A 12776-nucleotide genomic window follows, 5' to 3' on the forward strand; every position below is an offset into this window, starting at 1 on the left:
ATAAAATCGTTTTGTTATCTGTTACTTATAAATTATTTTACATATTTAATTTTAGAAACGTGAATAATATTGTCAAGTATCTCAAGCTATTTTATTAGTACGTGTCTTCAATTTAGTAGCTGATTACTTAATCAACGAATGTAATTATTAAATAACGAAATTTTTATCAAAAGCGTGGCTTCTATCTCTCCATTTCTAATATCTTTTCGCAAATGAAAGGTTTTTATACTCGTATAATAGCGTACATAGGAATCCTTTGAAGCGAATCTGTGGCAAACAAACTGTTTGCTTTAGAACGGGATGTGACACAGAAAGCTCGCCGCAAAAAGCTTGTAAATTAAAACAGACGATAGATAACTACAGTTGAGGACAATTTACAGGTGTCCATATCGTTCTATTCCGCGTTCGTCACGTCCATTTATCGTCGCGAAAGGAAATGGCAGCCAATATATTTCGCGCAAAACCGTTCGCCATCTATCCCGGATCCGCAACTTTTTCTCATCTTCTCGTATTTTCTCGTACGAAATAGACATAATACAAATTTACGTCGAAACTGATATCCTGTTCGCATGCATAGTACAATGAATACGTAGTAGCGGGATAACGACCAAGTTGCGATATTTTCAGAGTTGTTTTATTACCTCCTGCGTTTCTCTTTTCTTATTCATTAATTTTTTCCGCGGCATAACATTAATACTCTATACTCTCCTATTATATTCTATCATTATGCATTTCAAAATTATGCATTTATTGAATAATGAAGATTAAACAATAACGAAGAAAAAGTGTAATCTCTTCCAAACACGAAATTCCAGATAACGAGAAAATAATTTTCCACGGAAAATGGAAATGATATATCCTTGAAAAGGGGAAGACAAATATTCATTAAAATCCCAACTTTCATCATTAGAATCGAAGAATTATGACTCGTGGTAATTAGACTGTGAATATCTGTGGATTAATTGGACATTTGTGCAGGATATACCTATATAATATGCAAAATTATATGAAATATCCAAAGTAAAATACTCATTTCAATATTTAGTAAGTAGATTAGATTTCTTTGGTTACGCGAATGAAAGTATAAAATCCAGCGATAATAACTTTCTTAGCTGTCCAATTAGTTCCTCTCTACTTATATTTTCTTATCCTTTTTCGTAAATCTAATGATAATTTTTCATTCCTGTTCATTCTTATACTTCCACAAAATTCAAAGAAAAACATCAAGTACTAATTGTTCGACGGAATATTTAATCGGAGAACATAAAACAAGAAATTCGATATTAACATGTGCAGGAACGCTTTCGTACGATCAGCGATATTTTCACAGAAAAAGCGACGACGGTGACGATGAACACGATTGTATGGGTTAATCGTGTTCACGCCGGAAGCTAGTCCTGCGTTTTTACTGTAACAAGCTTAATCGACTTGTTCAAGCGAATAACAAGCAATATGTATGGCGTGTGTCAGTTGTTTTCCTGTAAAATCATAAAAATACTCACTGTGCAAATTGTTCAAACAATTAAATGTTACAATACCCAGCACGATTTATAAAATTCAATGCGCCTATTGTTATTAATTTTGGCGTTGACTCAATCGACTATTTTGCTACTGGTGAATGATTACACGACGAGAATACAACGATGAATGCTGGAAAAATTTGAGTGAGCTCGAGCTCAGGCATCCCGTTTTCTTATTGTCTTTACGGTCATTTTCGCTTATTTCTCATCATAAAATATTCTACCGCATGGGAGTGAACTTTCATATCCGTATCTAATTTTCTTTACTTCAAATATTAGAACAAGAAATAATAGAAACTCTCATATTGTTAATGTTTCTACTATATTTAACGTAATACAACATTTATATTTCAAAATTAAATGTACTAGTTTCCGATTGTCTATCTTCGAAATTCGAAAAATTTACTATATTTAAAAACCAATTCTACAATTTCTCACTTAAAGGAAGAATTAAAAATTGAATTGAAAAGAGGTTCACCAACAAGAATCACGACAGACACAAGCATGTACCGTATTAGCAATCTATCAATGAATTGTTTTACATACAGCGAGCACGACAACGTCAACAATTGTCACAACAACGAGTTTAGTCATCCTGTTACCTTAGTAAAACCAAAGAGACAATGTAAGAAGTTCATCAAGAGAAAGATAAGGGCTGCGTCTATCTACGTTGATGATAGTTAGATTTATTCGAATATGGCTGAAAAGTACAGATACGTATTTCGCTCATCGTGCACGCGTACGATTCAGAAGCATTAACAACGTGAACAGTTGTGAAATAGAGAAGCGCGTTCTACATATGCTGAGCATAAGGAAGCATTCCTTTCAAGCACTGAGACTGCGTGAAACGCGCGTACTTGATCAGATTTTAACGCAAATGAAATGTGATTATAATACGTGTTAGTAATTATGTGAACGAGGACACGTGATCAAACGACTCTCGTACATAGTGGGCTCGTGTTCAAATTTGTCATATTGAAAAAATCGTTTTGTGTCTTCCTTTGTCAAATGTTCGTGTATTTTGTAACAGTGTAAACGATAAATGTGTGCATTTCGAAATCTGCGGCTCCAAATACGCAGGTGACTCGAAAAATTTTCAGAATAGAATGCAGATACAAGTTACGTCAACGTTTGAAACTATCTTTATTCGTCGACTTTTATTCTTCAATTTTTATCTTTCATAACATTACTACCACATTTAATAAGAATTCTTTTTTTAGTAAAAAATTTATTCAACTTACGCTAGATTACTATAAAATCTTTTATGAATATATTATATATGTCACAGAAAATATTTTGGAGCATTTTCAAAGGTTGAAACAAATTCGAGAATATATATGGAAAATGCAAGACGTTTAGTATAAGTATATATTTTACAGAAATCACAAAAATATTTAGTACAACATGTGAATAATTGTTTTAAAAGTATAATTACTGTCAAAGATGTTTTCGTTGAATATAATGAATAACTGACTCAAGTATAATAAAATGACAATAAATTGCAGTAAATATCTGGCATCTCTTGTGTTCTTTTTCAGATTTCCTTCAAGCTTTACTAATATAATCATAATAGTTGTGTCTCATTATAACGCAATTTCAAAATGTTTTGTATAACACACATGATATATTCACAAAAGATTTCTAGGTAAGCTCAGCACAAGTAAGTCACTGTAGGTCTAACGAATGAGATAGATGTAGCAATAAACTGCACACTAATTCATTATATCTTGTGGATGATAATTTTTCTATCATTGAAACCCTGATCTGTCTCAACTGAATGGAATTGGAGCTGATCTATAAATGTTTGTAATTGATTAAAGTTATGGTTGTTAATGAAAATGAACAAAATGAAAAAATTTCAAAACTCCTACTATCGATATATTCTTCGTTTTAGAACGATTCACACATAAGCCCAACTTATTAGAATATAGAATCGAATTATAAAATTTGGACAATGAAATTGACGCGTTTGTAGGAAGCGATCGCCAGAAACTTTTGGCAGACTGTCATCGCTTGATCTTTACGTTTATACATTTATCGTACATCGAAAATACATTATATTTACTACCCAGTAGATTTTTCTTTCTAAAATTATACGTATCAAAATGTGCGCGCGTTAAACATAGTGCGTGAAAGTGCGAGGAACCCTTCACAAAATTGACAAATGTGCGCAGAGCTCGTACTGGTGAAAGCACGTGTCGTCGCTCATCGGCGACGTCTAAAGACTGAACTCACTCACCGAAAGTTTTTGGTCGGATCATGTTTTCGTCGTACGTGTCATCTAAATGTAACCAAATAGCACCAGGTTTGAAAATGAACAGAAAAAGCCCCATAACATGGAGCGTGTGAGTACAAAGCGTTATTTTCTTGTTTTATCCGTTTCGAGAAGAGCAAGAACAAAAAATACGATACATATACGATACCTGGACACATTTACGTTTAATACTGACAGAAGGATAAATCGAAACAAACGTCGAGTGTACCGTTGAGTTGAAGAATATCTGAGCAATTGCAAAAGTGCTTATGCAAAACGATTATTTTTTGAGACGAGTGATTATCTTTACTCACTTTCGCCAGCTTCACGGACACGAAGCTTCAGACTGTCTCTGGCTGCAGGAAGAACGAAGGTTTCGTTGTGTTTCATCTCTCTTAGCTTCGCCATCGTGTACGCCTCATCTGCTATCACGAGGTGTCGTTCTAAGATTTGTCTCGCCTATAAGCAGATTTACATGTTAGATATTGTAGTGTAGATTTTTCTTGATAGGAAATTGAAGTTGGAGAATTATTTTTGTGAAGTGATTGCTACCGTTAATACGTCGATAACATGAGAATTCGGTAGAAGGAATGTTTCTTTGGGAAATTGAAATTGAGATATATAAATATCACAATACTGGTTCATATGGAATAAGAAAATGCATTAAGTATAAAATATTACGCAGCATTATGTAAAAAATAGAGGTGATTTTGAAATCTTCGTAAATCTTCTATTATTCCTTTAATTTATAGTATTTGTATAACGTTTTAAGTATTTGAATGATAATAAAAGTTATTTTCATCTATCGTAATGTAGCAGTTGTTTTAAATTATTAAATATAAGAATATTTTATTTTCATATAAGAATACTTACATGATAGCTGTATTCAGGCATGAAGATCTTTTTCGTAGTAGATGGGTAACTGATAGCAGACACACTCCAGGCATAATCGCGTGGGGCAAAGTATGTAAAACGCGTCCTCGTTTCGTTCAGCTGACTGTTGAATCCGATGCGTTGTCCAAGGAAGTAGGTGGAACTTGAAAAAGATAAAGAAATAAATTGAAGAAATTTATGATTTACACAAATGAATCAACATTGGAAGAAAACCAATGTAAGATACAAATACTTCTACTTCCTAGCATTTTAAGAAACATTTTATAAAACGGTATTTTTAAGAAAGGGAAGAAGAAAGGATTATTCTTCTATATCCATGATTTTGGCTGAGCCTTTACGTTATACGTAAGTAAACGATAAATGTAGTAATGAAAATAAATTTATCGTCCTATATAGAATTACCAGAAAGAATATATTTCTATTATTGATAATTGACAAAACAAAATTTTTCTTATGCTCCCAAAGAGTTCCTTTCTGGGGGAGTTAATTAATATAATATATAATATGTAATAATTTTCACATGAATAATACTCTCTACATAAAAATATCTCAAAAATGTATCGATCTTCTTTGATCGAACAAATTTCCGTTCACTCCCCAAAAATTTGATCCTGAAGGGGTTAATTAACTATCATCACGGGAATCTCACATTACAATCTTTCAGCCAACAGTTAAGGATATCTCACACATCCCCATCTCTGCAAGTGTCTCCCTTCTTGACCTTAACTCCTAGAGTCTTCACTCTTACCCGTCCAAACAGTCCATAAAGGAAACAAGTGGGTCTCGATTGTGGCTTTCGAACTCGATCCACCATATCCGTTTCCTCAAGACACATACAGTAATAGAGCAGTTAACTGTAGCCTGGGGCATACGATCCTCTTAGAAACCAACCTAAGCGTTCATACAATACGATCGATCGAAGAGATCGAGAAATCTTCCATGTTCTCATGAATGGCATCATTCGTTTTGAAACAGTTTGTAAATCAAGAGCTGATAGTCAGCGAGTGGCAAAAGGGTAGAACGTTGAGGCAAACAAATCGATGTAGTGGATCTTGATATTCGTAAACGTATAGACGTGACGTATAGGCACAGCCAGGGAGAACTACTACTATCAATGGCTTCTCTCGTCTACAGTTTAGATATCATGGTGTGGGGTGATGGAATGCTGACATCACCATCCATCCACCGCATCGAATAACGATAGCCATCGTATAAAGGGGCTAATGGCATTAAAGGCACCGTATAACCGATCGTTTCCTGGGCAATGGTTGTTCAACGTTTCCACGTAACAAGATGGGATACTTGGTGGCCATCCTACCCTTCATAATGTTGCATCGTTTCCAGCGAATATATCGTACACTAATAAATTCGTCTCGCCAGATGTTTCCAGATGCTACGTTTGAGTTAACACTTTCATTGTTAGAGAAGAAGAGCGACTCCTCTGCTGAAGTATTATATTAATTATATTTACTTGGACGGAAATTTTACGTTGAATTATCGGATTCGAGAAACGTGGTGCAGTGGAGGTTTGATTATTTGACGCTTTATACGTAATTTATATTTCATTTGAAATTTAATAACTTTGCTCAATTGTTTCAATTTTGTGTTTCACAATATCTGATACTACAAGTGTTTCAAAATTTGTAGCATATCGATGTAAATACATCTATTTTTTGTTCATCAACTATCATAAATTTTTGGTAGCCCATAAAAGACGTGATACGCGTTGACAATTAGCAAACGCTTGTTGATAACGACGATCTCTTTCTACGATTTCTATTTTCCCTTTCTTCGATGCGTGACAAACGTTTTACCAGATATTCATAGAGTTTTAGATCGGTGGAAAATCGTTCGGATCAGCTTCATATACGAATAGCATCAAACGCATAAATGTTTAGTTATGGAAGCTTACTCATTTAACGGGATTTTAGCGTCGCGAAAGTTTATTTATCGGTTATTGGAATATCATTTAATTGGATTTTCCATTATCGATGCATCGATAATTGAAATAACGAGAGGGGAATTAAATCACGGTGGATCTGGTTGCGCAATATTCATACGGTTCGAACATGTACTTGGAATCAGTTTCATTAGAGCAATCTACCGGAAATGGAAATATACATGTTTCGTGCATGAAAAGAATGTTTCTTCATATAATGCACACGATAGTTGGACACATACAAATTTCCATACAAATTGTTTCTCTTTCGTAGTTGAAGTACAACACTGTACGAAAGTCTTAGTTTACTTAACAAATTTTTTATGAAAAAAAAAATCAGTTTTAAATGCGTGAAAGTCACAGGAGAGATGCATGACGAGTATATTCGTCGTTTGAACTGACACGCATAAATTGAACATTTTTTGGGGAATAATTCAATTCTGGTTGAATGCAGAAGCGATTTCAATAGAAAATCGAATGCAATTGCATTCGGTACGAATTTAATAGATCGACGTGTAATTGGTAAAATCACCCAATTCTTTACATAAGAGCTTCATTTACTGTATCAGTTAAACGAAACACGTTAATGGTAATTGGACTGAAAATTTCTCATGTGCTTTAATTAGATTTAAGGACAAAAAGAAGTTCGAAGTACACAGTAGAATAATTAAAATCAATTATTTTGCAATGAAAATTATTTGTATGACGGAACAAACAAGATCTTTTCTAGAATACACGTTTAAGTACTTTCTGATATAATTGATAGAATCGATTTAATTTACAAAATGGGTCCTCTAATGAAATATACAAGAATATAATTAGTATAATTACAGTTCTATACCAGTGTAGTAAACGACGACAGAGAAGATAAAATTAGTTCATAGATTATTTCACTGTATCAATTTTGTTGTAAAAAATTCTCTGTGCTACATATCCTCTAATATTAATTCTAATATATATCCTAATATAAATATCTGTTCAAAACAATTGCATAAATAGAATTGGGATCTAAAATTCAATCCTAATAAGTTGTAGCAGGAAATCACTCAATCATCAATGATGTCAAAAAAACATTATTTAGCTCTTAATTAGTATCGGTAAGTCCTAAATGATCCACAGTAACTTGCGTTACATGAATTACTTAATGTAAACCAGTCCATTTTGATTTATATCTCATATTTCATGAGATAGACCATCGATGGCATTTATCACGTAAAATAGAGGATATATAATAAATAAAAATTAATTAAACTATTAAAAGACATCTAAGTTCACATTGAAGAAATTTAAAATTTCACTCTACTAGATATTTCAATTTTAATTCGAAGGTATATTGAGTGTTACAAAGATATTAACATACTTGAGCATAGGGTCGGTTCTAAGTTTTTCCAGCACATTGGTATAGGGCACACCAAGAACTCTGTCGATGATGTGAATCAGTCCATTGGTAGCAGCGATATTTGCAGTGACCACTGTTGCGTTCACGCCACCACCTTCGACGGTCACTATCTGATTTCCGCTTGGTTCCTGAGCCACATTGAAGTACAGCTTCTTCCTGTCTGCTGCTGTGGCAACCTATAAAAGAACGATGAATCTTAAAGAAAATCTCAAAAATATACTCAGCATGCTCTACACATCGAAACATCGATATTATATATAGCTATTAATATAGAAAGAGAAAATAAATAATCCGTTTCTTCGAATAATTCGCTATTTACTATAGTATATTGATAATGTCACTACTCAATTATTTATTGAGCTTCAATACATAGTTACATTGTGTTATACTAGAACGAAACGTTTAACTTCACTTCATTAAAATTTCACTTAATGCAGACTTATTTCTAAATATGAATTTACATAAATATCGACTAAAAACTAGAAAAGGGTCTAACGTTTTTAAAGGCCATTATAGATCGATTTATCCATAATTAAATTATATCTCGCCAAAAATAACCAAGGTTCTGTTTCTTTTTTCTTTTTTTGAGTACTATACGTGAATTATCTAAATACAAAGTCAAAGGAACTTGACAAATAATTAATAATTAACGAGAGAGCCGTGAGGTGGATGGGGCGATTTTATTCGAAGAACGGTTGAAAGTCAGCCGCGTGCAAACAAGAACTCGTACGTATCTAACTGCAAGTTACAGCGGAAGACGAGGGCCGAGTTTAAATTCATGTACGCTTTCCTACTTGCAGCTTTTTCACAGACCAGAAAGAAGAGAATTAGAAGGAACGTTGTTAGGCACTTAGCAATAAGTCTCCTTTGTTGCGTGTGCATTTATTAGTATACTTACGATAGTTAAGGGGAAGAATGTATAATTTCAAGCAGAGATTAGTGATCTAAAGTATGTAATTCTGCGCATTTCATTTGTCTTTTAATATTTAAATTAATAGGTCTTGATACTTTTATAGATTTTGATTTCTTTTTTAAGAGTATATTGTACGATTTCTACAATATACGAGTAACAAATAAGGAATAATTTTCTTTCAGTCGAATATTTAGAACTTAAGTGTGTGAAAATCCATATGATCAAATTCACATTTGTATGCACATTTTGTTCTTTGAGTCAATTTGGCATGTTGCGATAAATGTGAAATTACTTTATTATTTGTAAACAATGCATGAAATCCTACGTCTGATAATTCACAGAAATCTATTTTAAATGTCTAATAGAATCTAACAGAATCTAGTTCTTACAATCAGTCAAACTTATAATATATATAATAAAAAAGTTTACACGTATACATGTACAAATCTGGAGATTGTTTTATTGAAAATAAATAATAAAATTGCTGTACACACATAAACGAAACTAGTTATTTCTATTATACTCACTGTGACAATGAAAAACAGACGAGAATGTCAGCGATAGATAAAATAATAATCATATGATAAACATACAAATTATTACAAACTATAAAGTATAATCAGAAAGCTATTGTAAAAGGAATGGCGCCGTCTATAAACCATTTGACAGTCTTAATTCACGCTTCCGCGAATAACCGTTTAAAGTTGAAAATTTGTTTCCTCATTGGAGTCCTGGCATTTTCGTAGAAAGTTTAATGAGAGTGGTAGCGACGAAGAAAAAGAAGCAAAAAGACTCCAAGATAGGAGAGGGATAAAAAGAAAGAGAGAGGCGAAGAGCAAGAGAGAGCTTAAGGGTAGTGATTCCTTTTCCGATTGATCCCTTTCTCATGAATTTTCCTACTTGTACTCCCCGCACCACTTCCGGTTACTTTTCTGATCTTGAGTTGCTGCTACTGCATCCGTATATAGATGCATCTACTATCGAGACTAGCGGCTTCAAAGATCAGATCGAATAAATTCCATGAAAATCCACGCCCCTCTTTGGCAAAGAATTTTCCTATAAGCCTTTTTCTACGCGAGATCACTCGGCCGCCTTTTACTTTTTATTCCGCCAGGATCCATGCACTTTCCACGTTCTTCATCTCGCGTTTCATCCGATTTCAATTCTTCATTTTGCTCTATCTCTCTTCGATATTTAGTACGCTTAAGCGCAATTCTGCTTTTTTTAATCGAGTTATATCCATTCGAAGCGGACGTAACCTGCCTTTTAATCGTAGTTCACCAATTAGAAACTCAATTAAAATTTGCAACATGTTCGCCGATTTTACGTTAAAATTTGTATTAATTTATTGATTCATTTATTGCACATACGTTACTCATTTGCATAAATAATAAAAAAAAGATAATGAAAAACAATATAATTGAGAAAATCAGAACGAGAAAGTGTTTTTGATAGACGTCAAATAGAATAGCTTTACGTGAGAATAAGTTTCATACTCTGTCTTTTGCAGCATGCAATCCAGTTCGTCATCTTCTTCCTGTTAGATACAATCTGTCTTTAGGAAGCATCAGTTCTTCTTAATTGGCAATTAGCTAAGTAACGACGACATGGGCGTTATTGATCGATCGAGGATGAAGCGTTATTTCCTTCAAAAATTTAGTAATAAATACGAAGACAAAATTCTTCCTCTTGTAACATTTCCCTGAGAGAAGTTAGCGTATATTCGATAGCAGGTATATTTAATAAAATTTCTTTATTTAACATATACCATTTTTTAGTCAACGTATCTAATTTAAAGTTTAAGAAGATTTAACACAATTTCGATAGACGTTAAATTCGATAGATCTTAAACCGACCAACTCCACTTTTTCGATTCCTCAATTTCGTTACACAAGTAAGCGGATTCAATGTTCAATTCTCAAAAAAGAATCTTCCATAGTTCATTTATTACAAGAAAGTGACACGAATAATAGTAAATTCCAAGTTAAATTTAAGCATCTGCAACATCATCGTATTCTTCTGCTTTACAATTTATGAAACTGTTCAATATGGCTTCTGAATCGAACTGAATAAAACTTTTTATATCTTGAAGAATCTCATCTGCGAAAGGCCATTACCCAAAAAATTCCCCCCAAAAAAGGAAATAACCAACAGAATAGTGGAATGAACAAGCCAATAAAACAGCCTACGGATGCAGCGTTGTTTCGCCTTTAATCGTTGCCGTGGACGGTCAGCCAAAATGTCCCCGGGTTTTTATTCACGGAGGTTGGCCGATTTGCATTAAACGGCGCTGCTTTCACGCCAATTTATCGCGGATATGTTTTATGTCGCTCTTCTGCTTTATGACGCGCGGTCCCAGACCCCAATGAGACGATAAAACAACCACGGAAGAGAAACACACCAAACTTTGGTAACGCGACGCGTTCGAGATAAAACGACTTCTTTTTTTCGCAGCATGACCACGTGTGCGTTGTCGCAAATTAATTTATTCGTCGTCGTTCCGCGAAATGTAATTCCGCTGAATCTGCGTTTGTTTCGAAGCAATAAATGGCACTTGTAGCGTCAGACCGCAGGCTTGTGGCTCCGTGTAATGGCAAAATTAGGGATTTTCTGATGTCTTTTTTCAATCGTTCCTTTAGGTTCAAGACACAAAGTAATTTTATAGATGTATTATACAAAACATTTTAATAATTATAATGATTAGATATATTATAATAATAACACACGACTATGTAAGATACCAAAATTTGAAAGGAATCTGACGCTAACGAAATTTCAAAATGTTTTGAATAACACGTATAATATAGTCATAAAAAGTTTCTTTCGTAGATTACTGTATGGGAAATAATATACATTTGACTCGTAAAGAAATTTATAAGAAATAGGAAATATTGAAAACATACGTTACGTATACAATCAATGTCTTCATACAAGGGAAAGATGTCAAATTCTCCATATTGATAACAATTACCTTATCGATCGAATATTATAATTTGCTTTAACAATAAACAGATCAAACTGTAAATAATACGTGATATAATAAAATTTGTACAGGATGACATTTGAACGGGATGATCCAGGGTATTATTCCGAATTCGCATATTCCGTAAGTCGCGATATCTGTAGCTTGGCTAGCGACTGTCGAATTTGATCTGTGAATGCAATTACACGAAATCACCGATATAGCTAATTACGTTTGAATATCCATGCCTGAATCATTCAGTACGCTGATACGGAACGCTGCCTTTAATTATATCCCTCTGCCTGTTCGTAAATTAACATTCTATTGACGCGTACAAAGGTTTGATTTTCGTCTCTTCATCAATCGAATAATAGTACACGTTTGACAACAATTGCGTTGAATAACGATTGCAATCATCTAGAAAATCTTCGGAATATATAATTAAAGATAAAAAGTTAAAGATTATTATAACTCCGTAGCTGAGAGCCAGAGTAGCTTAGCCGAAGATCTATCAAAACGAAAGAAATCACAATTGATAAGAAAATTGGCAGACGATTTAGTATATAAATACGTTGTAAATACAAATGAGGAAGCAATTAAACAAATTTTGACCTATTCCTACGTATAATATATCTGCGTCTACGTAGTTGTGAAGCTAAGCGATAAAGTGATATACTCATCATTTTGTTAAATGTATAATGATTAAGAATGTACAAGTATCACGGTAGAACTTCGTTCATATGAATTCGTCGGAAGACAAGTTGGTTTATATAACCAGGTCCTTCATATAATACGAGTCCACTTATTTCTTCCTACCATGTATGATTTTTCGTTCAGTTAATAGAAATTGGTGTTCATATAAGAGAATTCCACGTAACACATGCTCTGAAATACA

The 12776-nt window shown here is 33.5% G+C and overlaps 1 protein-coding gene across 4 annotated transcripts in view; it reads right to left on the reverse strand.

Moving 5' to 3' along the window:
- Positions 1-12776, reverse strand: part of Fas1 (fasciclin 1 Fas1 domain-containing) — a 385067-nt gene that overhangs the window by 10984 nt on the left and 361307 nt on the right. For 2 of the 4 annotated variants that reach the window (XM_033346503.2, XM_076621241.1), the window contains 4 exons: positions 7968-8182; positions 4648-4810; positions 4089-4233; positions 3760-3801 (listed from right to left, as the gene is read on the reverse strand). In XM_033346503.2, the coding sequence (XP_033202394.1) occupies positions 3760-3801; positions 4089-4233; positions 4648-4810; positions 7968-8182 (565 nt within the window). The remainder of the gene's footprint in view (positions 1-3759; positions 3802-4088; positions 4234-4647; positions 4811-7967; positions 8183-12776) is intronic. The other 2 variants (XM_076621242.1, XM_076621243.1) reach the window with 1 other exon arrangement.

This window comes from Bombus vancouverensis, chromosome 9, assembly GCF_051014615.1.
Source record: "Bombus vancouverensis nearcticus chromosome 9, iyBomVanc1_principal, whole genome shotgun sequence".
In the NCBI taxonomy this organism is placed as follows: Eukaryota; Metazoa; Arthropoda; class Insecta; order Hymenoptera; family Apidae; genus Bombus; species Bombus vancouverensis.